Source organism: Carex rostrata, chromosome 12, assembly GCF_964058835.1.
Source record: "Carex rostrata chromosome 12, lpCarRost1.2, whole genome shotgun sequence".
Lineage (NCBI taxonomy): Eukaryota > Viridiplantae > Streptophyta > Magnoliopsida > Poales > Cyperaceae > Carex > Carex rostrata.
In genome coordinates this window covers 12,218,824-12,245,833 of record NC_135929.1, presented here as the reverse complement: position 1 = coordinate 12,245,833, position 27,010 = coordinate 12,218,824, and the positions used below count along the sequence as shown (strand labels likewise).

General features: G+C 31.9%; 3 protein-coding genes across 5 annotated transcripts in view; all 3 read left to right on the top strand.

Annotated features, from left to right (window-relative positions):
- Positions 1–12,480, top strand: part of LOC144562918 (26S proteasome regulatory subunit 10B homolog A) — a 32,770-nt gene extending 20,290 nt beyond the window's left edge. The window contains exon 10 of the mRNA XM_078312285.1: positions 12,266–12,480. Within this exon, the coding sequence (XP_078168411.1) occupies positions 12,266–12,340 (75 nt within the window). The 3' untranslated portion in view covers positions 12,341–12,480. The remainder of the gene's footprint in view (positions 1–12,265) is intronic.
- LOC144562592 (putative disease resistance protein RGA3) lies at positions 3,258–10,969 on the top strand. Of its 2 annotated transcripts, none has more exons than XM_078311782.1 (4): positions 3,258–4,422; positions 6,562–8,735; positions 9,383–9,436; positions 10,623–10,969. In XM_078311782.1, exons 1-2 carry the CDS (start codon positions 3,358–3,360, stop codon positions 8,662–8,664), a joined length of 3,168 nt encoding a protein of 1,055 aa, XP_078167908.1. In that variant the 5' UTR covers positions 3,258–3,357; the 3' UTR covers positions 8,665–8,735; positions 9,383–9,436; positions 10,623–10,969. The 2 variants fall into 2 exon arrangements, with proteins under 2 accessions (XP_078167908.1, XP_078167909.1); XM_078311783.1 differs by having other exon boundaries at positions 9,383–9,473.
- Positions 12,481–13,744: 1,264 nt separating the features above from the next.
- On the top strand, positions 13,745–21,853 carry LOC144562613 (putative disease resistance protein RGA3). Of its 2 annotated transcripts, none has more exons than XM_078311815.1 (4): positions 13,745–15,059; positions 16,978–19,151; positions 19,801–19,854; positions 21,511–21,853. In XM_078311815.1, the coding sequence occupies exons 1-2, from the start codon at positions 14,013–14,015 to the stop codon at positions 19,078–19,080; spliced, it is 3,150 nt and encodes a 1,049-aa protein (XP_078167941.1). In that variant the 5' UTR covers positions 13,745–14,012; the 3' UTR covers positions 19,081–19,151; positions 19,801–19,854; positions 21,511–21,853. The 2 variants fall into 2 exon arrangements, with proteins under 2 accessions (XP_078167941.1, XP_078167942.1); XM_078311816.1 differs by having other exon boundaries at positions 19,801–19,891.
- Positions 21,854–27,010: the final 5,157 nt, after the last annotated feature.

Here is a 27,010-nt window from a genome sequence, read left to right as displayed (position 1 = left end):
ATCAAAACATATATATTCTCCTGACTCTACAATCATTTAATTTTAAAATAATTATTCATTTTAATTGACAAAAATTCAAAATAAATCTTAACATATTATAACTACTATTGAATTACGTGAAATATTCAAATATTCAAAAATTGAGACATTAGAATTTTAAAATACCAAAGTTGGTAAATATAATCGAAAACCTACATTACTATTTTAAATCGCTTTACTTCAAGTTAGATAAACTTAATTTCAGATGCTCGAAAATTGAGATGTTACATTATATGTATATAATAGGAGCAAAGCTAGGGTGTGATGCATTCAGTAAGAGAGTTTAAAAGTTCATCGGATCAACTTCAAACGTCGAATCCAAACCGTTGAAATCTATGTACTTCATGAATGATGCATGTACATGCAAAATTTTGAAAGTTTTGAGTTTATTTGCTACACGGTCAAGCGGTCAAAGAAATGAACATTTTATAAGTTAATTTATAAGTTGTTTTATATATTCAATTTTTATTATTTCTTTGACCGCTTGACCTTGTAACAAATAAACTCTAAAATTTTAAAATTTTGCATGTATATGCATCACTCATAAAGTACATGAATTTCAACGGTTTAAATTTGACGTTTGATGTCGATCCGATATACTTTTGAAGTTGTGCTCATCAAACTCTATTAATGAGCACATCACACTCTAGCTTTGCTCATAAAATAGATTTGTTTGTAGTCTACTAATTAAAGTTACTAATTAAGGTTGTGAGTAAATGAATTCAAATCTTACTTACTATATCATCCATTTTTATTTCTTATTTTTCAACTACTCCTATCTAAATTTTAATTCTAGTTCCGCTCATGCCGAGATCAATAACCATTCTAAAAGTGCTAATGGGACATCAAACCAGTAAACATTGTTTTTTTTAGGGGTCACATTTAATCTTAGTGCTTATTGTTCAATGGGTTAAATTTATATTTATAATTGAAAACATCTTCAGCTTTCTATTTACTTTCGTATTCTTTATTGTATGTAATACATCTCTTAACTCTAATTTTATTGTTCTGTTTATTAATAGAGTTAATTAATTACTTAAAGTTGAATATTCCTTAATTTATATTTTTCCATCATGCCCTTACCATTTTTCTATAATTTGCGATCAAAATCAAACGCCATCACAACTTGCAAATTGAGTGTCTTAATTTATATCTAACATAACGGACGTCGTCTTGTATTTAGTCTTACAAAAGGATTAATTGTCGCTAACAATGTGTAGGCTACTATTAGTTACTAGTTGATTCAATTACAAAACCTTGATAAGTGGAAGTCATATATATATATATAGAGAGAGAGAGAGAGAGAGTGGCTAATATCAAACGGAGCAGAGACAAACTTGTGATTGGGCAATGTTTGAGATATTATAAAATTTAATGGAGTATTTTATTTTAACTTATTTCAAGTTCAAACATAAAGGAAATATCAAAAAACCAGTACAGATGATAGTTAAATAGTATTTGGTTGTCATTGAAGATGCTATACCCCTTCACCAGTACATGTCAATAGAAATTGTGGTTGTCATTGTAACTATATATGTTTATCTAACGAATAAAAATCATTATCTAGATAGATATCTAATAAGTGAACAAAAAAAATTATTCAAATCCGTTTTATCAAATACGATACACATAGAATAAATGGAGATTGAGGGTCTTCTACTTTTCCAAACAACGTAAAACAAAATATTTTGAAACAAACATTTATAAATAGTAAAATTTGAGTTATATAATTATTGTGCACGGCCCCCAAAACTTTCAGGAAATTTCAGGGAAGCTTACTCCGTATAAGACACCAAGAATTTACAAAACCCAGCCTGAAATTTCTAGGAAACTTCTCCGTATAACCCCCAAAACTTCCAGGAAACTTCGGGGAAGCTTCTCCATATAAGATATACAATAATTTATCTCACGGGCCCCACAGCCTGTTTAAGTCCAAACAAAACCCAGCTTAGCTGTCTGGCTTCATTATAAACTCGTAATATTTCCCTATAGCCCTCATATTTTCTTTTTCTTGTTTCCTATAGCCCCTTGCAAAAGTTAATATCAATCAGTTCTAATTTTATTTTGTTCAAAAAATGTCACAACTCAGTAAATATGAGAGTTATTGTGCATATGTCTTTCATATAACCTACCAAAGCGAACAGTTTACATAAAAGATGTCAAACTACTTCGACCTTCTTTTGTGTTTGTACCTCTAAAATTTTTTCTCATGGATTAAATAACTTTGGTTTTGATATATTGCTATGCCTCGCTCTTTTATTTATTTATTTATTTAACAAGGATGAAATATTGCCATGCATTTTGTCCATTGTGTTAAATTGAAGTATATGGTATTGTTTATTTATTTTTTTTCATGGCATGAAAGTAACCATATATTTGATTGCTGATCTGCTTCAATTGAATGATTCCTTCCATCTTTGTTATCATTAAAAAAATTGTTACCTTAATTTCTAATAAAATAAAAATTATTACGTTCTGGAAATTAGTAGCAACCTGAGATTATATTATATATAATTTCATAAAAATAAAATTAATAGCTTTGGAAATGTTAGGAAATTAATTGATGATCAAATTAATAATTTTAAGAATAAGTTCTACATATTTTGAGCTTCAAACAAAGGTAATTTATTCATCTTTAATAATCTATAATTTTAATTTTATTTTGTGATATTCAATATGTATGTGGAAATTTGTACTAATATAAAACATGATTATTTTTATTATTGTACTCATAGCTCATAAATATATAATGTTTAAAAAATCAGCCGATCAGAAACTTTTAAAATTATAGATTAATAAACCGTTGATCCGAAACTTTACCGGATTGACTAATTTCTGGTCCGGTTCTAATAACATTGTATTGTAAATTTGTAGTTATGTCCAGAATTAAATACATCTAGAATGCATGCAATTCTTTTTCTGAATTTAGTTCGAGAATTAAGCAGTAGACAGGAAACAAAATACACATAATGAAAGAAATTTAGTTCGAGAAGACCAGAACCACATTCTTCATAAACGAGTTAAGAAAATATATGAATAATTAAATCATAGGAAGACGAGAATAATTAAATTTAGTTCCTCGTACGTGGATTCTGTGGTTCACTGATAAGCATATATTTCATAGAAGAGATTTGTTTATAATGTAGGGGCTCTGATGAAAACTAGCTTCTCTGAATCTCTGTTTTCTTATGCAGAAAAGTTAGGCTCAATAATAAATATTAGAGCTGGTCAACGTTCTATCTCTCTCCAACCTCTATCTTCCAGTTCAGCGTCTCTTCCTCCTGATCACCAGCAACAGCTCTCATTCAGAAAATAAAGATGGCTATGATACTCGATGCTTTCCTATCAAAGTTCAGCGAACTTCTTCTGCAAATGGTGCAGGCTGAGGTGGGCATGCTTCTAGGCATCCCAGGCCAGATCGAGAAGCTCAGCGAGACCGTTCGTGACATCCAATGCGTTCTTGCTGATGCTAAGAGGAAGCAAAGCAAGAGTAGTTTCATCGAGCGTTGGCTCATGGAGCTCAAGGATGTCATGTATGATGCTGATGACATCATTGACCTATGTCAGATCAAGGCAAAGGACCGCCTTGCTGGCTCCAGTTCCCATTCTTCATCAAATGCTCGTTGTGGCTGCCCTTTGCTATCCTGCTTTCAGAACCCAGTCTTTGCTCATAAGATTGGTTCCAAAATCAAAGATATCAATTCGAGGCTCGATGGGATTGCTAAGAGAAAGACAGATTTGGGTTTGATTGAATTCCAAATCTCTTCTGGACCTTCCGACCTAGTTCCCCGAGTGGATTCGATCATCACCCGGAAGACTGATTCCTTGGTTGTGCTCGATGATATTGTGGGTGAAAAGATTGAAGAAGACACTAAGATGCTAGTGAACTGGTTGACTGAAGAAGAGAAGAGTGCGAGAGAAAACATTTTGGTTCTAGCAATTGTGGGAATGGGTGGAATTGGAAAGACAACTCTAGCAAGTAAGATTTTCAATGATAGAAGGATTGAAGAAGAATTCCAGTTAAAAATTTGGGTTTGTGTCTCAAAGAGGGTGAAAGGAGGAAAATTATTGAAATCAGTGATTAAGCAGGCAGAAGGTGACCACAGTGACCACGGTGCCGCACAAGAAAGAGCGGATCTGGCGCTTATACTCAAGAGGCTCGTCCAGGACAAAAAGTTTCTTCTTGTTCTCGATGATGTTTGGGAAGAGAGTCAAGCAGTGTGGAACAGTCTGTTGCGAGCTCCCATGAAAAGCGGAGCTCACGGGAGTAGGTTACTTGTCACTACACGAAATGAAAGAGTTGCGGACGGAATGAAGGCAACAAAATTACATCGGGTACATAAGTTATCTGATGAAGATGGGTGGTCCCTATTAATAAAACAGGTAATTTTTATTAATTGTTTAGCCTTAATTAGCCTTAATTCCTATTTAATTTGTCTGCATTATCATCTAATTATTGGGTTCTTAAACAAACTATTTGACAGTCGTATAACAAATACAAGCTTATTTAAACAACAATTAATAGATGTAGTGCCTATGATTATTTGCCTTTATAATGGAATTTCAAATTAATGTCTCGCTAATTTGCAATTTTTAACAATTAATATATTCTTCAAAATATTTCGTATCTTTGTTTTTTAAACGTTTATTTAAATTTTTTGTCTACTACTTTTGGTGAGCAATAATTCCAGTCTTCGATATTAACTACTGCTTTCAAATACAAATAGCTCTTTAAAATACAAATTTTGTTGAATGATTTGTTGTGAATGTTAAAGTTGTACTCTAGCTCCGTACTGATTAATAATGATTACATGTTCTGTTCCTTGAGAATTTTCTATTTATACATTTTATTATTAAATAATAAAGAGAAACAGAAATAGTGTTCCAGTTTATTAATAGCATAGATTGATTTGAAAAAAAAATGATCCAAACTTCGAAACCGATTTGTTTTCGGGTCCAAAGTGATTTTTTTTTTTCAGAAAGAGTGGCTGATACATTTTTTATTAATCTTTTTTAAACTAGAAAGATTGCTGGAATATATTTTTTTTAAATAGTAGCTGAAATTTTTTAAAACCGAAAGAGTAGCTTGAACTTTTTCTAAAACAGAAAATACTTTATTTCCGTAGAAAAAAATCCGCTCCACAGTTTGGATCCAATATATTTTTTGAAAAAAAAATGATCCAAACTTCGAAACCGATTTGTTTTCGGGTCCAAAGTGAATTTTTTTTTTTTTTTCAGAAAGAGTGGCTGATACATTTTTTTATTAATCTTTTTGTAACTAGAAAGATTGCTGGAATATATTTTTTTTAAATAGTAGCTGAAATTTTTTAAAACCGAAAGAGTAGCTTGAACTTTTTCTAAAACAGAAAATACTTTATTTCCGTAGAAAAAAATCCGCTCCACAGTTTGGATCCAATATATTTTTTTTCTTATCCATCTATAAAAAATAAATTCTTGTAGTGCCATGCATTATATATACAATGAATTTTTCATTTCAAGAAATTACTTTTAAATTATAAAGGGAAACTAAAAGAATACCAGAGCTTTTCCAAAGTATTATTAGATTTCTTTCTAATAGACACATACAATCAATCTCAGTTGCACTTCATTCAGACTTAGGATCCATCTATACACGCTCAACAGTCAACATTAAGACTGATTTCAATTTTTTCTTGGTCTGTGGACTGTGGCTCTGTGTGCTTTCAATACGGGTGAATTTCACGTGCCTTCATTGATATGGTCATTGACATCTCCATTTTCTTTTATTTTTTAATTACAGAGAACGATATTAATATTTTGATAAATTTGTAATTTATAAAATAAAAGGAGAAACGGAGGTATTATATTTGCATAAATATGTTTTTTTTTTTAATTTAGTTTTGTGATTTCTTTTCTTAAAGTTCATATAATTAATTATTCGTTTCGTATCCATATTCGTAGATTATCCGCTTCGTATCCGTATCCATTTAAGGCAGATTTGATTTTGAGTTTTAACATCCGTTTACTATCCGTGTTCGTATTCGTATCCGCTCATTGACAAATGGAAACATATTTGGTATTAGCTCATTGACATCTGTTTACTATCTGTGTTCGTATTCGTGTTCGTATTCGTATTCGTATCCGCTCATTGACATCCGTTTACTATCCGTGTTCGTATTCGTATCCGTTTACTATCCGTTTACTATCGTTTCTGTCATAAATATTAGATTGTGTATTTTTATTTTTTTGGAAGTGCAAAATACTTATTTAAGTTTCACCGAAAAATAATTGAACTAAATATATCTCAATTAATTGAACTAATTGTATCTCCGGTTTTAAAGAAAATTAAATGAGTACTACGTTTTGTATCTTATTAGAGTTCTCTCTTTTCCATGTATGGGCAATTAAAAAGTCAATTTCATATTTTATTCTTTTTAAATAAGTACCTTATATAGTTATACAGTGACGTACAAGATTACACCTTAATTATATGGTCATCATCGAAGCATGGAAGCTCCTAACTTTTAATTCATTTATTGACAGGTATTTCAAAATGAGAAGGAGAGTGAGATTCAAGAATTTAAGGATATTGGGTTGCAACTAGTTCAAAAATGTGATGGTTTGCCTCTTGCTATCAAAAGTATAGGTGGTGTGCTTTGTACAAAGCCGAAAACCAAAGTCCAATGGCAAGCTGTTCTAAATAGCAATATGTGGTCAATTGTTGGGATGTCAGGTATCCACAATGCATTCCATTTGAGCTATGAGGATCTTTCATCACCTTTGAAGCAATGCTTCATCTTTTGTTCCCTCTTTCCGGAAGATTTTGGGTTTCGTCAAACAAATTTAACCTATCAATGGCTAGCAGAAGGATTTTTGCCAGATACGGTAGATTTCTGGGAGTTGGGAAAAGAGTACTACAATGAGTTATTGGTACGAAATCTTTTGGAAGATACTAACAAATTCTATTATCAAGGACAATGCAAAATGCATGATCTTTTGTGGTCCTTTGCCCGTCAATTAGGAAAAGATGAGAACTGTGTATTGAGGGAGGGAGATGTTTTATCCAGGCCTGATGGTCCACTGAAAATACGACGGTTATCTATAGAAGGAAATAAGGTGAATACCGAATTATTCAAAAAGAAAAATGGGTTGAGAACATTATTGCTTTGCAATAAGCCTGAAATTTCTTTAGATTATCTGTGTAAAGCCTTTTCCAACCTCCGCCTCTTAGACCTTAGTTGCTCCAATTTCTCAAGCCTACCAGATTCTTTGTGTGACCTCATGCATCTAAGATACTTGGATGTCCGTGGTTCAAATATAAAAAATCTTCCTTATTCCATTGGAAAGCTCAAATATCTAGCATATTTGAACCTTTCTGGTTGCGAAAGTTTGTCAGATGTCCCTCGTAGTATCACCAATCTACAAGAATTGAAATTCCTCGATACTAGGGAATCAGGAGTCAGGGGAATCCCAGTAGGCCTAAATAAACTAGACAACCTCATTCAACTATTGGGATTCAGGCCAGACAAAAATAGTTTGGAAGGATTTAGTAGCCTAGACAGCATAGAATCTCTATCACAGCTAATTAGTCTCTCGTTATACAGTTTAGAGAAACTATCGGACAAGAACATAGCAAACATGGCAAACCTTCTAAACAAAGGTCGTTTACAAGAACTATGGTTAATTTACAACACATTGAGCTCGGAAGAACAACTTTCCCAGACTAATGAAAAGAAGATGACAACTGAGGATGTTTTAAATGAGCTCTGTCCTCCACCTTCTCTAGAAGCTGTTGTAATTGCAGGTTACTTTGGCAGCCACCTTCCTAATTGGCTAAATTTGAGGGCAAACCTTCCAAACTTGAGATATATTCATATCGAAAATTGTGCATGCTTTGAGGAGGTTGCGTTCTTAGGCCAACTCCCGAATTTGGATATTCTTCGAATAATAGGTGCACATTCAGTCGTGAGTGTGGGAGAAGAGTTATTGTGGGGACGCATCCAAAATAGAGATATAACAGCTACGAGGTGTCATGCTAATAAGCCCGCATTTCCCAAATTGAGGAAACTAAACTTTACAAGGATGCCCAATTGGAAAGAGTGGCAATGGAATAAGGGACAAGTATCCATGCCAAAGCTGAAAGAATTATTTATTAGAGATTGTCCCCTATTGAGATCTCTCCCGAATGGTCTTTTGCATCATGCTACTTCCTTGGAGTACCTAGAGATTAAAGGTGCTAATAAGTTGATTACAATAGAAAACCTCCTATCAATCAAAGATATTCGTGTTGATAGAAACCCAAACTTGGAGAGGATTTCAAATTTGCCATGTATCTCATATATTCTAATCAAAGAATGCCCAAATCTAAAAGCTGTGGAGAACCTTAAAGCTTTACAGATGATGAATTTAATTGATTTTAACATGGAAATCCTACCGAATTATTTGAGGACGACAATGCCACAGAAGCTAAGAATTAGGTGTAGTGAGGAGTTGCTGGTGAAGATTGTAAGTCAAGGAGAAAGTGGATTTGAGTGGAACAAATTCAAGCATATTCCCAAGGTGACTATCTACTCACCTCATGAATCTTTCAGTGCTACTTACCAAAATACACCATTCAGTTTCACCACCAATGTACGCACAAGCTAAGAGATTATGTGAGATGATGTCACATGCAACAAGGGTAGAAGCTTGATCTTGCCATTACTATTTTTGTTCAGGTATATTAATTCCTCCACTTTATCATACTAACTTCATATTAATTATCATATATTTTTTTTCTAATATATTCAGATCCTTTGCTTGATAAATTCACCGAATTCTTTATTCTCAATGTGGCAATTTACAATGTATTGGTCCGGTATATTAGTTTGTACCAATTTACAATGTGGCAATGTACCGCCAGTTTCATATTAACCATACATTTTAATTTCTTAGCGGTATTACGATGCATTTTCATTTCTTAGCGCTATTACCATAATTACCAACTACACTTGAATTGTACAAATACAATGTACTTGAATTTTATAGACTTTACGCTCTTCACATGTTTTCTTTCATAATGCAGCAAATACATGGATTTTAGTTTAGAATTTAACATGTAACTAGTCAATTTAGGCATTCAGCGGTACTCACTACTCAGCATGTAACAATGTTATTAGCACCATTTATTTATTTTCAAGTTTTCTAATGAGATGTGTCAGTTAAATTGGGATTTATCTTGAGTAATGCAGGTATCAAGTTTCATTAAACAAATAGATATACAGGACGAAGAAAGAACATTAAAGATAAATTTTGGATTTGATACATACATATGACAGTTTAATTACTAAAAATATTTTTTTTCTATTCTTTCTGTGCTTTGTAGATTTAGAAACAAAAGGCATCCATGTTGAGATCTGGAAAAGAGCAATGTTTGAAGGTAAAATAAACCATTTGGAAGGTGAACTTTGTAAAAGGTTGTTTTTATTTTATTTTTATATAATTTGGTTGTGCTTGCTTTTTTGGGGTCATTTGTGAAGGGCGATGTTTCAATGGGCATCGGATCAAATTCTATTCAATGCTTGGTTGGAGTCATTTGTTATGTGTTAAGATTCACATGAACTTGATCTAGATGAATCTTGGAGTATATCAAACCGGTTAAATTTGATCCGATGTTCATTGAACACCCCCGATTCCTTTTTAATTTGAATTGGTCCGGTATTTTAGTTGGTACAAGTACAATGTGGCAATTATATTCTCAATTTCATAATTTCCATAACTGAATTTAGCTTTTTAGCACTATTTGTCCTTGTAATTGAATTTTCCATTTTTGACAAATATAGAGGGTACATATTCAAATTTTTGTAGCCAGTTTTCTAAGTACAAAACGCACCACCTATGCAAATGAATTAGTACCATACCAGGACGGTCCTGAAGTGAACTCACTTTTTAAGTATATTATTATATTATTCTTCTGTGCTTTCTGACCCCTATTTTCTTTCTAAAATAGCACCATATCACAATTATATATCTAATTCATAACATTCATACAATTAATATCTCTACAAGTAATACAAATTTTGTACTCGTGTATTCTGGTTTTTTAATTAAATTAACTCATTAATGTTAAATAAATTAAAAACTATGGATTATTTTTTTAACAATTGATATATATATATTTTTTTCAATTTGAATCCATGCAAAGCAAATATAACATGGATTATTTTGTATTAGAGGGTGTTGAGATAGTGCTTGAATTTTACATATTTTATGTTTTCCACATCTTTCCTTTCATAATGCAGCAAATTCAAGGATTTTAGATTAGAATTCAACTAGTTTCAAATAAATATAGGCATTAAGTGGTACACAATATGAGACAATGTTATTGGCACCAATTTTCTTTTCATGTGTTACATTCAGGTATGTCATTTAAATTGGGATTATCTAGAGCTATGTAATGCAGGTGTCAAGTTTCATCCAAAAAATAGAAATATAGGACGAAGAAAGAACAGAAAAGTTTAATTTTTGAAACAATCCTTAATTAGTTTGTGGATTTTAAGCAGTATATATATATGAAAGTTTCTGTATTATAAAACTCATTGATATTTTCTTTTGGAACTTTGCAGATTTAGAAACGAAAGGCTTCAATTTTGAGATCTGGAAAAGAGAAGTGTTGAGGGTACAATAAACCATTGAGGAGGAATACTTTTTGTAATAGGATGTTAATTTTGTATTTAATTTTTTATTTGCTTTGCTTATGCTTGTTGTTTTGTGGTATTTGTGCCATTTTGATGGGTATATATTCAATCAAATTCGGTTCAATGTCCGGTCAAAGTCATTTGATTCACGTCAAGATTCGTCTGAACTTGATCTACACGAATCTTATAGCAGATCAAACAAATCAAATTTGATATGATGCTCATTGGACACCCCTGATTTCTTGTCATGGGCTGTATATATAAATTTTTCATTATTCTTTTGTGTTTGTTTGTGATGAAAGTTTAGTATGGTAAAAAAGTAAAAATAGTTTTAAGTTTTCTGAACAAGATCTGGACTACTTATCCGGACGAGCAATATTATGATTGATTTCTTCCTTCTTTTTTTTCAGTGGCACCATTGTTATTTGTTCTTTTTATTAAAATTAATCCGTTATTATGGAGCCTCCTTTGCATATCGTTGATGGTACAATTTAAGTAGATTTATTTTCTAACATTATTTAACGAATTTTGCTTTCCAAATAAAACTATAAAAGAAATAATGTTTTTTAAATTAAAAAAAATTTTATAGAATTTTTTAAAAAAATTAAAATGATTTCAAAATATTCACATAATAGTTACAAGCAAAATATATGTAGTTGATAGTCAGTAAGATTAAATTTGATGTGTGCTGTTTTTAAAGATAATTTCATTTATGTATTTCCAAATTGTCAACACACATATATGGCACTGTTTACTAGTAAAAGGAAGAGTGAGAGCAAACTGGAAAAATATCCTGGTATTCATTCTCTACATAGTACCTGTTCTAGCCTCATTTGTTGTAACAGGTACTTGACCATATCTAGTTCAAATTATCGACATAATTAATCTCTAGATCGCGTCTTGGTACCAGGAGGTATTTTGGCGGGTGAGAGAATTGTGTGCTGTTGATAAATAAGGAAATAGCCTCAGCAAATCATCACAGGCTATTTAAGGAGAAAATTCCAGCTTGCATCAAAATATAGCTGTTACGCTAAATTAGGTACCGAGCTTAATTCTCTCAATTAGACTAAATCCAGAATCTAATTTGTTAGGAAAGTCTCCAACGGCTACAATACAAAATAGGCTATTTAGCCTAATTTGTTAGGAAGGGTAACAGATCTTTTTCGTATATTTCTCTTTTTAAGTGTAATATTATGTTAATATTTTTTTGGTATGTCTTCATTTATTAATCTTTTTGGATCAATATCTTCATTTTTAAAAATTCAAATGATCTCTATATGAAAATGTACTTGTAGGTCAAATTTTAGAATTTTTTTAATATCTATTTAGATAGGTAGAAAATCACTAGATACTATTTAAAAATAGTGATTTAATTTCTACTTATCTAAAATTATAGTAAAAGAATTCTATAAAAATGTAGTCTGCAAGTAACTATTTGAATTTAAAAAATGAAAAATATTGACCCGTAATACGGACCAATCTGTGCTATGCATAGTACCATAGCCTCACTCTATTCATAAAGCATTGGATAATATAATAGATCATTAACCAAACCTCTAATGTATATACAGGCTGTCAGGAAACTGAATGAAGCAAAGAAGTTGGAATCAAGTGCACACTACAGTGCTGATTTTGGAAAGGATTAATTTTTATTTCCAAATGTTGTGAGTAATGCTTATGGGAAACCTTTTTGTTCATTGTGTTCGTGCTTAATGAATTAGGTACACCTTAATGTACTGTTAGAAACTGATATCAATGTACCGACTTGGTCTCTCTGTTTTTATTTTTTTATTTTTTTTTATTTTATTAAATTATGTGCTTGTTATCATCAATTTTTATTTCTCTATTAAAATCAGAATTATGTAGTTTCTTTCTAATTTATTTTATATTAGAAAAGCAAAAAAAGTACATATTTCATGTTTGAGATTGCATAACAGCAAATGAAAATTTCCTGTTTTATTTTTTGTAGCATTATCAAAATATCTGCATTTACGTAAATTTATATTTTTTTTAATTTTAAGTATACTTTTATAATTTTTTTTAATTTTTATATTTTTATAATGTTTTATGTAAGAAGCATAGAAATAAGACATGTTTTTTTTATTTACAGTGAGGCTATAGTACTGTGCATAGTGCATATTGTCCTGCACTATGACTCAAGTATTCAGTTTAAATGTTCTAATAGTCGATTCAAATTGTTCAACATAAAATGATCTGCATATGAATATATGTACTTAAACTAAAATTTACATTTTTTATAATTTTTATACTATTTTTTAAATGGTTACAAAATCACTTGATCTAAAAATTTTGGACCATCCAAAAATAGTGATTTTCTACACATCTAAAATAATAATAAGAAAGAATTCTAAAAAATATAAAAATATTTTACAACTACATATTCATATTATGACTATATTAAACAATTTGGATCAACTATTAAATTTTTTATTTTAAAATATTGATCCTAGTACAGACACAAAACTGCGTTATGCATAGTACCATAGCCTCACTCTTTTATTTATTTATTTAACAAGGATGAAATATTGCCATGCATTTTGTCCCTTATGTTAAATTGAAGTATATGTTATTGTTTATTTATTTTTTTACATGGCATGAAAGTAACCATATATTTGATTGCTGATCTGCTTCAACTGAATGATTCCTTCCATCTTTGTTATCATTAAAAAAAAATGGTTACCTTAATTTATAATAAAATAAAAAATTATTATGTTCTGGAAATTAGTAGCAACCTAAGCTCATATTATATATAATTTCATAAAAATAAAATTAATAGCTTTGAAAATGTATGATAACGTCGCTCTACAGAAAGACCCGGCCAAAAAATCTCTGTTTGTAACAAGTAGTACAATTGGCTGGTCGCTCAAGCAATGGATTTTCATGTCATCAAAGCAAAAGCAATGGAATAAAGGATGAAACACAGCACAAAGCAAAAGCAAAAGCAGTGCCCTTTCCTTGTCTTGCCATTGTGCTTCGAATTTTCTTATATCATCAATAAGGAAACAAAGAATGAAACATATGGGTGTCCACATTGCACAAAGCAAAAGCATTGCATCCATTTTGCTCCAATCTCACAACCAGTTACGACCAATTGGCCAAGCTTCAAATTTACAAAAGAGAAAAGGTAATCAAAAGAAAAAGGTACAATAGAAAGAAAGGAATAAGTATTCTTTGATCCTAACAAAAAAATAAGGAAAGAATTAAATTGTGTTCTAGAACCACATTCTCCAACTATCTCCATTCCAATCTCTCTTCCTCCTGACCACTGTACCGGCAGCTCTCATTCAGAAAATAAAGATGGCTATGATACTCGATGCTTTCCTATCAAAGTTCAGCGAACTTCTTCTGCAAATGGTGCAGGCTGAGGTGGGCATGCTTCTAGGCATCCCAGGCCAGATCGAGAAGCTCAGCGAGACCGTTCGTGACATCCAATGCGTCCTTGCCGATGCTGAGAGGAAGCAAAGCAAGAACAGTTCCATTGAGCGGTGGCTCATGGAGCTCAAGGATGTCATGTATGATGCCGATGACATCATTGACCTATGTCAGATCAAGGCAAAGGACCGCCTTCCTGGTTCCAGTTCCCATTCCTCATCAAATGCTCGTTGTGGCTGCCCTTTGCTGTCCTGCTTTCGGAACCCATTCTTTGCTCATAAGATTGGTTCCAAAATCAAAGATATCAATTCGAGGCTCGATGGGATTGCTAAGAGAAAGACTGATTTGGGTTTGATTGAATTCCAAGACCCAGTTCCCCGAGTGGATTCGATGATCAACCGCAAGACTGATTCCTTGATTGTGCTAGATGATATTGTGGGTGAAAAGATTGAAGAAGACACTAAGATGCTAGTGAACTGGTTGACTGAAGAAGAGAAGAGTGCGAGAGAAAACATTTTGGTTCTAGCAATTGTGGGAATGGGTGGAATTGGAAAGACAACTCTAGCAAGTAAGATTTTCAATGATAGAAGGATTGAAGAAGAATTCCAGTTAAAAATTTGGGTTTGTGTCTCAAAGAAGGTGAAAGGAGGAAAATTATTGAAATCAGTGATTCAGCAGGCAGAAGGTGACCACAGTGACCACGGTGCCGCACAAGAAAGAGCGGATCTGGCGCCTATACTCAAGAGGCTCGTCCAGGGCAAAAAGTTTCTTCTTGTTCTCGATGATGTTTGGGAAGAGAGTCAAGCAGTGTGGAACAGTCTGTTGCGAGCTCCCATGAGAAGCGGAGCTCACGGGAGTAGGTTACTTGTCACTACACGAAATGAAAGAGTTGCGGACGGAATGAGGGCAACAAAATTACATCGGGTACATAAGTTATCTGATGAAGATGGGTGGTCCCTATTAATAAAACAGGTAATTTTTATTAATTGTTTAGCCTTAATTCCTACTTAATTTGTCTACATTATCATCTAATTATTGGGTTCTTAAACAAACTATTTGACAGTCGTATAACAAATACAAGCTTATTTAAACAACAATTAATAGATGTAGTGCCTATGATTATTTGCCTTTATAATGGAATTTCAAATTAATGTCTCGTTAATTTGCAATTTTTAACAATTAATATATTCTTCAAAATATTTCATATCTTTGCTTTTTAAATGTTTATTTAAATTTTTTGTCTACTACTTTTGGTGAGCAATAATTCCAGTCTTCGATATTAACTACTGCTTTCAAATACAAATAACTCTTTAAAACAATCGTGTACAAATTTTGTTCAATGATTTGTTGTGAATGTTACTTCCAAAGTTGAACTCTAGCTCCGTACTGATTAATAATGATTACATGTTCTGTTCCTTGAGAATTTTCTATTTATACATTTTATTATTAAATAATAAAGAGAAACAGAAATAGTGTTCCAGTTTATTAATAGCATAGATTGATTTGAAAAAAAAAATGATCCAAACTTCGAAACCGATTTGTTTTCGGGTCCAAAGTGATTTTTTTTTTTTTTCTGAAAGAGTGGCTGATACATTTTTTATTAATCTTTTTTAAGCTTGAAAGATTGCTGGAATATATTTTTTTTAAATAGTAGCTGAAATATTTTAAAACCGAAAGAGTAGTTTGAATTTTTTCTAAAACAGAAAATACTTTATTTCCGTAGAAAAAAAATCCGGTCCACAGTTTGGATCCAATATATTTTTTTTCTTATCCATCTATGCTATCAAAAAAGCCCAACACGTTTTCGTTTTTTTCTTAATTATTTAATAATAATATTTTCTATAAATAAGAAATTCTTGTAGTGCCATGCATTATATATGCAATGAAATTTTCATTTCAAAAAATTACTTTTAAATTATAAAGGGAAACTAAAAGAATACCAGAGCTTTTCCAAAGTATTATTAGATTTCTTTCTAATAGCCACATACAATCAATCTCAGTTGCACTTCATTCAGACTTAGGACTGATTTCAATTTTTTCTTGGTCTGTGGACTGTGGCTCTGTGTGCTTTCAATACGGGTGAATTTCACGTGCCTTCATTGATATGGTCATTGACATCTCCATTTTCTTTTATTTTTTAATTACAGAGAACGATATTAATATTTGGATAAATTTGTAATTTATAAAATAAAAGGAGAAACGGAGGTATTATATTTGCATAAATATGTTTTTTTTTTTAATTTAGTTTTGTGATTTCTTTTCTTAAAGTTCATATAATTAATTATTCGTTTCGTATCCATATTCGTAGATTATCCGCTTCGTATCCGTATCCATTTAAGGCAGATTTGATTTTGAGTTTTAACATCCGTTTACTATCCGTGTTCGTATTCGTATCCGCTCATTGACAAATGGAAACATATTTGGTATTAGCTCATTGACATCTGTTTACTATCTGTGTTCGTATTCGTGTTCGTATTCGTATTCGTATCCGCTCATTGACATCCGTTTACTATCCGTGTTCGTATTCGTATCCGTTTACTATCCGTTTACTATCCTTTCTGTCATAAATATTAGATTGTGTATTTTTATTTTTTTGGAAGTGCAAAATACTTATTTAAGTTTCACCGAAAAATAATTGAACTAAATATATCTCAATTAATTGAACTAATTGTATCTCCGGTTTTGAAGAAAATTAAATGAGTACTACGTTTTGTATCTTATTAGAGTTCTCTCTTTTCCATGTATGGGCAATTAAAAAGTCAATTTCATATTTTATTCTTTTTAAATAAGTACCTTATATAGTTATACAGTGACGTACAAGATTACACCTTAATTATATGGTCATCATCGAAGCATGGAAGCTCCTAACTTTTAATTCATTTATTGACAGGTATTTCAAAATGAGAAGGAGAGTGAGATTCAAGAATTTAAGGATATTGGGTTGCAACTAGTTCAAAAATGTGATGGTTTGCCTCTTGCTATCAAAAGTATAGGTGGTGTGCTTTGTACAAAGCCGAAAACCAAAGTCCAATGGCATGCTGTTCTAAATAGCAATATGTGGTCAATTGTTGGGATGTCAGGTATCCACAATGCATTCCATTTGAGCTATGAGGATCTTTCATCACCTTTGAAGCAATGCTTCATCTTTTGTTCCCTCTTTCCGGAAGATTTTGGGTTTCGTCAAACAAATTTAACCTATCAATGGCTAGCAGAAGGATTTTTGCCAGATACGGTAGATTTCTGGGAGTTGGGAAAAGAGTACTACAATGAGTTATTGGTACGAAATCTTTTGGAAGATACTAACAAATTCTATTATCAAGGACAATGCAAAATGCATGATCTTTTGTGGTCCTTTGCCCGTCAATTAGGAAAAGATGAGAACTGTGTATTGAGGGAGGGAGATGTTTTATCTAGGCCTGATGGTCCACTGAAAATACGACGGTTATCTATAGAAGGAAATAAGGTGAATACCGAATTATTCAAAAAGAAAAATGGGTTGAGAACATTATTGCTTTGCAATAAGCCTGAAATTTCTTTAGATTATCTGTGTAAAGCCATTTCCAACCTCCGCCTCTTAGACCTTAGTTGCTCCAATTTCTCAAGCCTACCAGATTCTTTGTGTGACCTCATGCATCTAAGATACTTGGATGTCCGTGGTTCAAATATAAAAAATCTTCCTTATTCCATTGGAAAGCTCAAATATCTAGCATATTTGAACCTTTCTGGTTGCGAAAGTTTGTCAGATGTCCCTCGTAGTATCACCAATCTACAAGAATTGAAATTCCTCGATACTAGGGAATCAGGAGTCAGGGGAATCCCAGTAGGCCTAAATAAACTAGACAACCTCATTCAACTATTGGGATTCAGGCCAGACGAAAATAGTTTGGAAGGATTTAGTAGCCTAGACAGCATAGAATCTCTATCCCAGCTAATTAGTCTCTCGTTATACAGTTTAGAGAAACTATTGGACAAGAACATAGCAAACATGGCAAACCTTCTAAACAAAGGTCGTTTACAAGAACTATGGTTAATTTACAACACATTGAGCTCGGAAGAACAACTTTCCCAGACTAATGAAAAGAAGATGACAACTGAGGATGTTTTAAATGAGCTCTGTCCTCCACCTTCTCTAGAAGCTGTTGTAATTGCAGGTTACTTTGGCAGCCACCTTCCTAATTGGCTAAATTTGAGGGCAAACCTTCCAAACTTGAGATATATTCATATCGAAAATTGTGCATGCTTTGAGGAGGTTGCGTTCTTAGGCCAACTCCCGAATTTGGATATTCTTCGAATAATAGGTGCACATTCAGTCGTGAGTGTGGGAGAAGAGTTATTGTGGGGACGCATCCAAAATAGAGATATAACAGCTACGAGGTGTCATGCTAATAAGCCCGCATTTCCCAAATTGAGGAAACTAAACTTTACAAGGATGCCCAATTGGAAAGAGTGGCAATGGAATAAGGGACAAGTATCCATGCCAAAGCTGAAAGAATTATTTATTAGAGATTGTCCCCTATTGAGATCTCTCCCGAATGGTCTTTTGCATCATGCTACTTCCTTGGAGTACCTAGAGATTAAAGGTGCTAATAAGTTGATTACAATAGAAAACCTCCTATCAATCAAAGATATTCGTGTTGATAGAAACCCAAACTTGGAGAGGATTTCAAATTTGCCATGTATCTCATATATTCTAATCAAAGAATGCCCAAATCTAAAAGCTGTGGAGAACCTTAAAGCTTTACAGATGATGAATTTAATTGATTTTAACATGGAAATCCTACCGAATTATTTGAGGACGACAATGCCACAGAAGCTAAGAATTAGGTGTAGTGAGGAGTTGCTGGTGAAGATTGTAAGTCAAGGAGAAAGTGGATTTGAGTGGAACAAATTCAAGCATATTCCCAAGGTGACTATCTACTCACCTCATGAATCTTTCAGTGCTACTTACCAAAATACACCATTCAGTTTCACCACCAATGTACGCACAAGCTAAGAGATTATGTGAGATGATGTCACATGCAACAAGGGTAGAAGCTTGATCTTGCCATTACTATTTTTGTTCAGGTATATTAATTCCTCCACTTTATCATACTAACTTCATATTAATTATCATATATTTTTTTTCTAATATATTCAGATCCTTTGCTTGATAAATTCACCGAATTCTTTATTCTCAATGTGGCAATTTACAATGTATTGGTCCGGTATATTAGTTTGTACCAATTTACAATGTGGCAATGTACCGCCAGTTTCATATTAACCATACATTTTAATTTCTTAGCGGTATTACGATGCATTTTCATTTCTTAGCGCTATTACCATAATTACCAACTACACTTGAATTGTACAAATACAATGTACTTGAATTTTATAGACTTTACGCTCTTCACATGTTTTCTTTCATAATGCAGCAAATACATGGATTTTAGTTTAGAATTTAACATGTAACTAGTAAATTTAGGCATTGAGCGGTACTCACTACTCAGCATGTAACAATGTTATTAGCGCCATTTATTTATTTTCAAGTTTTCTAATGAGATGTGTCAGTTAAATTGGGATTTATCTTGAGTAATGCAGGTAGCAAGTTTCATTAAACAAATAGATATACAGGACGAAGAAAGAACATTAAAGATAAATTTTGGATTTGATACATAGATATGACAGTTTAATTACTAAAAATATATTTTTTTTCTATTCTTTTTGTGCTTTGTAGATTTAGAAACAAAAGGCATCCATGTTGAGATCTGGAAAAGAGCAATGCTTGAAGGTAAAATAAATCATTTGGAAGGAGAATTTTGTAAAAGGTTGTTTTTATTTTATTTTTATATAATTTGGTTGTGCTTGCTTTTTTGGGGTCATTTGTGAAGGGCGATGTTTCAATGGGCATCGGATCAAATTCTATTCAATGCCTGGTTGGAGTCATTTGCTCCGCGTTAAGATTCACATGAACTTGATCTAAACGAATATTGGAGTAGATCAAACCGGTTAAATTTGATCCGATGTTCATTGAACACCCCCGATTCCTTTTGAATTTGGATTGGTCTGGTATTTTAGTTGGTACAAGTACAATGTGGCAATTATATTCTCAATTACATAATTTCCATAACTGAATTTAGCTTTTTAGCACTATTTTTGTCCTTGTAATTGAATTTTTCATTTTTGACAAATGTAGAGGGTACATATTCAAATTTTTGTAGCTAGTTTTCTAAGTACAAAACGCACCACCTATGCAAATGAATTAGTACCATACCAGGACGGTCCTGTTTTCTTCTGTGTTTTCTGACCCCTGTTTTCTTTCTAAAATAGCACCATATCACAATTATATATCTAATTCATAACATTCATACAATTAATATCTCTACAAGTAATACAAATTTTGTACTCGTGCATTCTGGTTTTTTAATTAATCAACCCATAAATGTTAAATAAATTAAAAACTATGGATTATTTTTTGAACAATTGATATATATATATATATATATATATATATATATATATATATATATATATATTTTCAATTTGAATCCTTGCAATGCAAATATAACATGGATTATTTTGTATTAGAGGGTGTTGAGATAGTGCTTGAATTTTACTTATTTTATGTTTTTCACATCTTTCCTTTCATAATGCAGCAAATTCAAGGATTTTAGATTAGAATTCAACCAGTAACTAATAAATATATGCATTAAGTGGTACACAATATGAGACAATGTTATTGGCACCATTTTTCTTTTCATGTGTTACATTGAGGCATGTCATTTAAATTGGGATTATCTAGAGAGCTATGTAATGCAGGTGTCAAGTTTCATCCAAAAAATAGAAATATAGGACGAAGAAAGAACATAAAAGTTTAATTTTTGAAACAATCCTTAATTAGCGTGTGGATTTTAAGCAATATATATATATATATATATATATATAGACAGGCTAATATGCTTTCGGTAGCACTTCGGCCGAAGTGCTGCCACCCCATTTTCGGTTTTTCAAAATCCAAATGGTCGATCCGAACCGTTCATCTTGTTCTCCATATTAATATCTGCTTGGAGACCAAATTTTACATTTTTTGGAATTTTTTTGCTATTTATTAAGCCACTTTGAAAATCGCTGATCCAACGGTGAACCCCTGATTTTACTGTTTGGCAGTTCACCGTTGGATCAGCGATTTTCAAAGTGGCTTAATAAATAGCAAACAAATTCCAAAAAATGTAAAATTTGGTCTCCAAGCAGATATTAATATGGAGAACAAGATGAACGGTTCGGATCGACCATTTGGATTTTGAAAAACCGAAAATGGGGTGGCAGCACTTCGGACCAAGTGCTTATGGAAGCACATTAGCCTGTCTCTCTCTCTATATATATATATATATATATGAAAGTTTCTGTATTATAAAACTCATTGATATTTTCTTTTTGAGCTTTGCAGATTTAGAAATGAAAGGCTTCAATGTTGAATTTTGGAAAAGAGAAGTGTTGAGGGTACAATAAACCATTGAGGAGGAGTACTTTTTGTAATATGATGTTAATTTTGTATTTAATTTTTTATTTGCTTTGCTTATGCTTGTTGTTTTATGGTATTTGTGGCATTTTGATGGGTATCCAATCAAATTCAGGTCAATGTCCGGTCAAAGTCATTTAATTCACGTCAAGATTCGTATGAATTTGATCTACACGAATCTTATAGCAGATCAAACAAATCAAATTTGGTCTGATGCTCATTGGACACCCCTGATTTATTGTCATGGGCTGTATATATATATTTTTCATTATTCTTTTGTGTTTGTTTGTGATGAAAGTTTAGTATGGTAAAAAAGTAAAAATAGTTTTAAGTTTTCTGAACAAGATCTGGACTACTTATCCGGACGAGCAATATTATGATTCATTTCTTCCTTCTTTTTTTTCAGTGGCACCGTTGTTATTTGTTCTTTTTATTAAAATTAATCCGTTATTATGGAACCTCCTTTGCATATCGTTGATGGTACAATTTAAGTAGATTTATTTTCTAACATTATTTAACGAATTTTGCTTTCCAAATAAAACTATAAAAGAAATAATATTTTTTAAATTAATTTTTTTTTTTAAAATTAAAATGATTTCAAAATATTCACATAATAGTTACAAGCAAAGCAAAATATATGTAGTTCATGGTCATATTTATGATTTTTTAGATCCTAGCAAAATATATGTAGTTGATAGTCAGTAAGATTAAATTTGATGTGTGCTGTTTTTAAAGATAATTTAATTTATGTATTTCCAAACTGTGAACACACATATATGGCACTGTATACTAGTTGTAAAAGGAAGAGTGAGAGCACTGGAGAAAGAGAAACCAATGACATACATGTGTTTTTAGAGTAACTGGACTTATTCTTTCTTATGAAATGGAGTGAAATTAAGAAATTTCAAGCTATATATCCTCTTAAGTCTCAGGCGTCGCCTTGCCCTTCAGAGTTCAGAGTGGACCCCACGCGCCATCACAGATTCACAGTTCACATAATTAATGAATGCTTCATTTCCTCCGAATTACCGAGGCACTGGACTGGAGATATCAATTACCTCAGCTTTTAAAGGGAAGCTGGACTTGTCCGTTTTTTAGGAAACGGAGAAAATATTGCTCATTATTGACCGACTCGTCCCCTTCAGTTCAGAGTGGACTGCACTCACCCAACATCCGCATTAATCAGGATCTGTCTTTGAATTTGACATCTATAACCTAATCTAACGGTTCTGAATTGGGGAGTGCTATTCTAAAGGCATTATTTGATATTTTGAGAGCTGAGAGAATTTTTTTTCTTAAATTCCGATTTTGCTCTTACTCATTCTTTCTAAATTAATTAAGAAGGGAGCTAATAAAGGAGGGAGAAAATGAAAATGAATCAGTTCCAAAATTCAAACGGTTGATCCGAACCATTCATCTTGTTCTCCATATTAATATGTATTTGGATACCAAATTTTATATTTTTTGAAATTTTTTTACTATTTTTTTAGATTTATTAAAAATCGTTATTTTTTTATGGTCCAGATTTGCTGAAAACAACGATTTTCAATAAATCTAAAAAAATAGTAAAAAATTGCCAAAATAAAATAAAATTTGGTCTCCAAACACATATTCATATGGAGAACAAGATGAACGGTTCGGATCGACCGTTAGGATTTTAAAAAGTCGAATATTGAGTCATTGCACGGAGGCCCTCTATGCTACGCATAGCATATTAGCATTTTCCTATAGAGTTGTGAAGTAAAACGCGTTTCTACTTCATGCCGTATTTTCATTTTGAAAGTCCAAATGACCGATCCAAACCATTAGATGTGATCTCCATATTGAAATGTGCTTGGAGACCAAATTGTACATTTTTTGGAATTGTTTTTATTATTTATTAAGCAATTTGGAAAACTGCTGTGAACAGTACAAAACAGTAAAAAAATTTGGACCATCGGATCAACGATTTTCAAAATTTCTTAATAAATAGTAAAAAAATTCTAAAAAATATAAAATTTGGTCTCCAAGCACATTTCAATATGGTGATCATATTGAGCGGTTTGGATCGGTCGTTTAAATTTTCAAATCGCAAAATATGAGTGTGAAGTAAAATAATCGCTTTACTTCGCAACTCACCGTAGCCCATCTCTTTCCTATGTATATATATATAGAGTGGGGTTAAAATGCACCCTCCTTTTTGTGCTCCTAACGTGCACCCTCCCCTCGTTTCTTCATTTTTAAAGTTCAAATAGTTGATTTGAATCTACTAACGTGTTCTACATATTAAAACGTGCTTGGAGACCAAATTTTACATTTTTTTGGAAATTTTTTACTATTTTTTCAGAATTTTTTATTAAACTAAACAATAATAAAAAATTCAGCACAGTGATGATTTTCAAAAATTCTGAAAAAATAGTAAAAAATTTCCAAAAAATGTAAAATTTGGTCTCCAAGCACATTTTAATATGTAGAACACGTTGGTAGATTCAAATCAACTATTTGAACTTTAAAAATGAAGAAATGAGGGGAGGGTGCACGTTAGGAGCACAAAAAGGAGGGTGCATTTTAACCCCACTCATATATATATATATATATATAGAGAGAGAGAGAGAGAGAAGTTGGCTACTCTACTTATATAAACGTATGAGTTTATATGGTTATAAGTCACTTTTTCATTTTCAAAATCTAAAATGTCGATCTGAACCGTTAGATGTGATCTCTATATTGAAATATGCTTGGAGACAAAATTTTACATTTCCTCTGAATTTTTTTACTATTTATTAAGCCACTTTGAAAATGGTTGATCCAACGGTGGCTTCTGATTTTGCTATTTTGTTAAGCCACCGTTGGATCGGCTATTTTCAAAGTGGCTTAACAAATAGTAAAAAAATTCCAAAAAATGTAAAATTTAGTCTTTCCTATATATATAGAGAGAGAGACAGAGAGAGAGAGAAGTTGGCTACTCTACTTATATAAACATATGAGTTTATATGGTTATAAGTCACTTTTTTATTTTCAAAATCTAAAATGTCGATCTGAACCGTTAGATGTAATCTCTATATTGAAATATGCTTGGAGACAAAATTTTACATTTTTTTCTGAATTTTTTACTATTTATTAAGCCACTTTGAAAATGGTTATTCCAACGGTGGCTTCCGATTTTGCTATTTTGTTGAGCCACCGTTCGATCGGCTATTTTCAAAGTGGCTTAACAAATAGTAAAAAAATTCCAAAAAATGTAAAATTTAGTCTCCAAGCATATTTTAATATGGAGATGACATGTAACGGTTTGGATCGATCATTTAGTCTTTAAAAATCAGAAAATGACTTAGTTATACAGAAAGCTAGAAACAATTAATTGTATATTAGCCTATCTCTCTCTCTCTATCTATCTATCTATATATATTGATCAATGAGTTTCACTAAAATCAAACTTATTTAAAGATTTACCTTTAATTGTAAAATACTAACCGTTCTAATTAATATATCGTCAAATAAAGTTTACAACATTTCAAAATGGAATCAAAACATATATATTCTCCTGACTCTACAATCATTTAATTTTAAAATAATTATTCATTTTAATTAACAAAAATTCAAAAAAAATCTTAACATATTATAACTACTATATAACTACTATTGAATTATGTGAAATATTCAAATATTCAAAAATTGAGACATTAGAATTTTAAAATACCAAAGTTAGTAAATATAATCGAAAACCTACATTACTATTTTAAATCGCTTTACTTCAAGTTAGATAAACTTAATTTCATATCCTCGAAAATTGAGATGTTACATTATATATATATAATAGGAGCAAAGCTAGGGTGTGATGCATTTACTAAGAGAGTTTGGTGAATACAATTTCAAAAGTTTATCAGATCGACTTCAAATATCGAATCCAAACTGTTGAAATCTATGTACTTCATGAATGATGCATGTAAATGCAAAATTTTGAAAGTTTCAAGTTTATTTTCTACACGGTCAAGCGGTCAAAGAAATGAACATTTTATAAGTTAATTTATAAGTTGTTTTATATATTCAATTTTTATTATTTTTTTGACCGCTTGACCTTGTAACAAATAAACTCAAAAATTTTAAAATTTTGCATGTATATGCATCTGATGTGGTTTTTACTACTACACAAGTAATAAATCCTAATTTACCCTCAATTCGGTTGCAAGTGTACAACCTTGTCAAGTAGTATTTAGGGATCGTCTCCACAGGGACAATTCGGAATATTAAACCTAACCTAACTAATTTAATTTAGTAAAATGAAATAAAAGTAATTTGTTTGTTTTTATGATGGTTTGGTTTGTCGGTGATCAAATTAAATTAACTAAATTCTAGGTCTAAACGTGGTTTTAAAGCAAGAATGAGAAATTAGGGTCTCTTAGGGTTCCTATCCACTAATGTCACGATTAATTGATTTATTAAGGTTGTTCTTATAAATATGAAGGCACAGTCTAATGTTATCGGTATAAAGTGATATTTCTATGTTAATACCGTCTTTAAATGAGTATAAATGTCACCTCTCGGTACTTGGTTACACTAACCCAAAGTTATTAAGTCTTTAACTGTCCCAATTGGTATAGAAAGTTATACGTCACCTCTCGGTACTTGGTACAATTTTCTAACCTATCGGGTTAAGCCCGTATAAGATGAGCGTCTCCTCTCGGTACTTAGCCTATCAAATACTCTTTTCTTCATGGTCAGGACTAAATATTCAATTTCTCAATTGTAAATACCGAATCCTAGGGTTTCATGCAATTTCGCTTAAGTCATCACAAACAAGTAATATAAAGAAAAGATCATACCAAGGAACAAGTAAATATAATATAAAATCAACTAATCCATGACATAAGTTTCAAGTTCTAACCCTAATCAACCCTAGAAATAACCTTAGCCAACCATGGCTGCAGCACACAAGAGAATAAACAAGTAAAAGAGTTCTAAGAGAAAGAAATCAATGTAACCGCTCGAAGAATTCGCTATCTTCTTCTCCCTTCTTTTGTCTCTCTTTGTTCTCCTTATTCTCCTGTGCTTTTCTCTCTTTCTAATGTCTAAAATTCGTCCCTAAAACAGTTATCTCCTTTCCAGAAATAAAAACAACTAAATATAGCAAAAATCTCGCTCTGGAACTGTTTATTGCGGGCCGCAATAACTTCCATTGCGGGCCGCAATAACAATACAAATTGTTCTGTTCTGCAAATAGGCTCTGACTCGTTAGTTGCGGCCCGCAATAAAGGTGAAAATTCGCCAGATTTGTGCTTTCTTGCTCCAGATAGCTTGTCTTCCTTCGTTAAGCTCCAAGCACTTGATTTCCTACAAAATAAACACAACTAGGGCAGTAACTTGAACTTTGAAACATTTCTAACCTAATTAAATTCTAATTTCAACAAAACTCGGTTTAATTTACACAACAAACCCTATGTTTCAACAT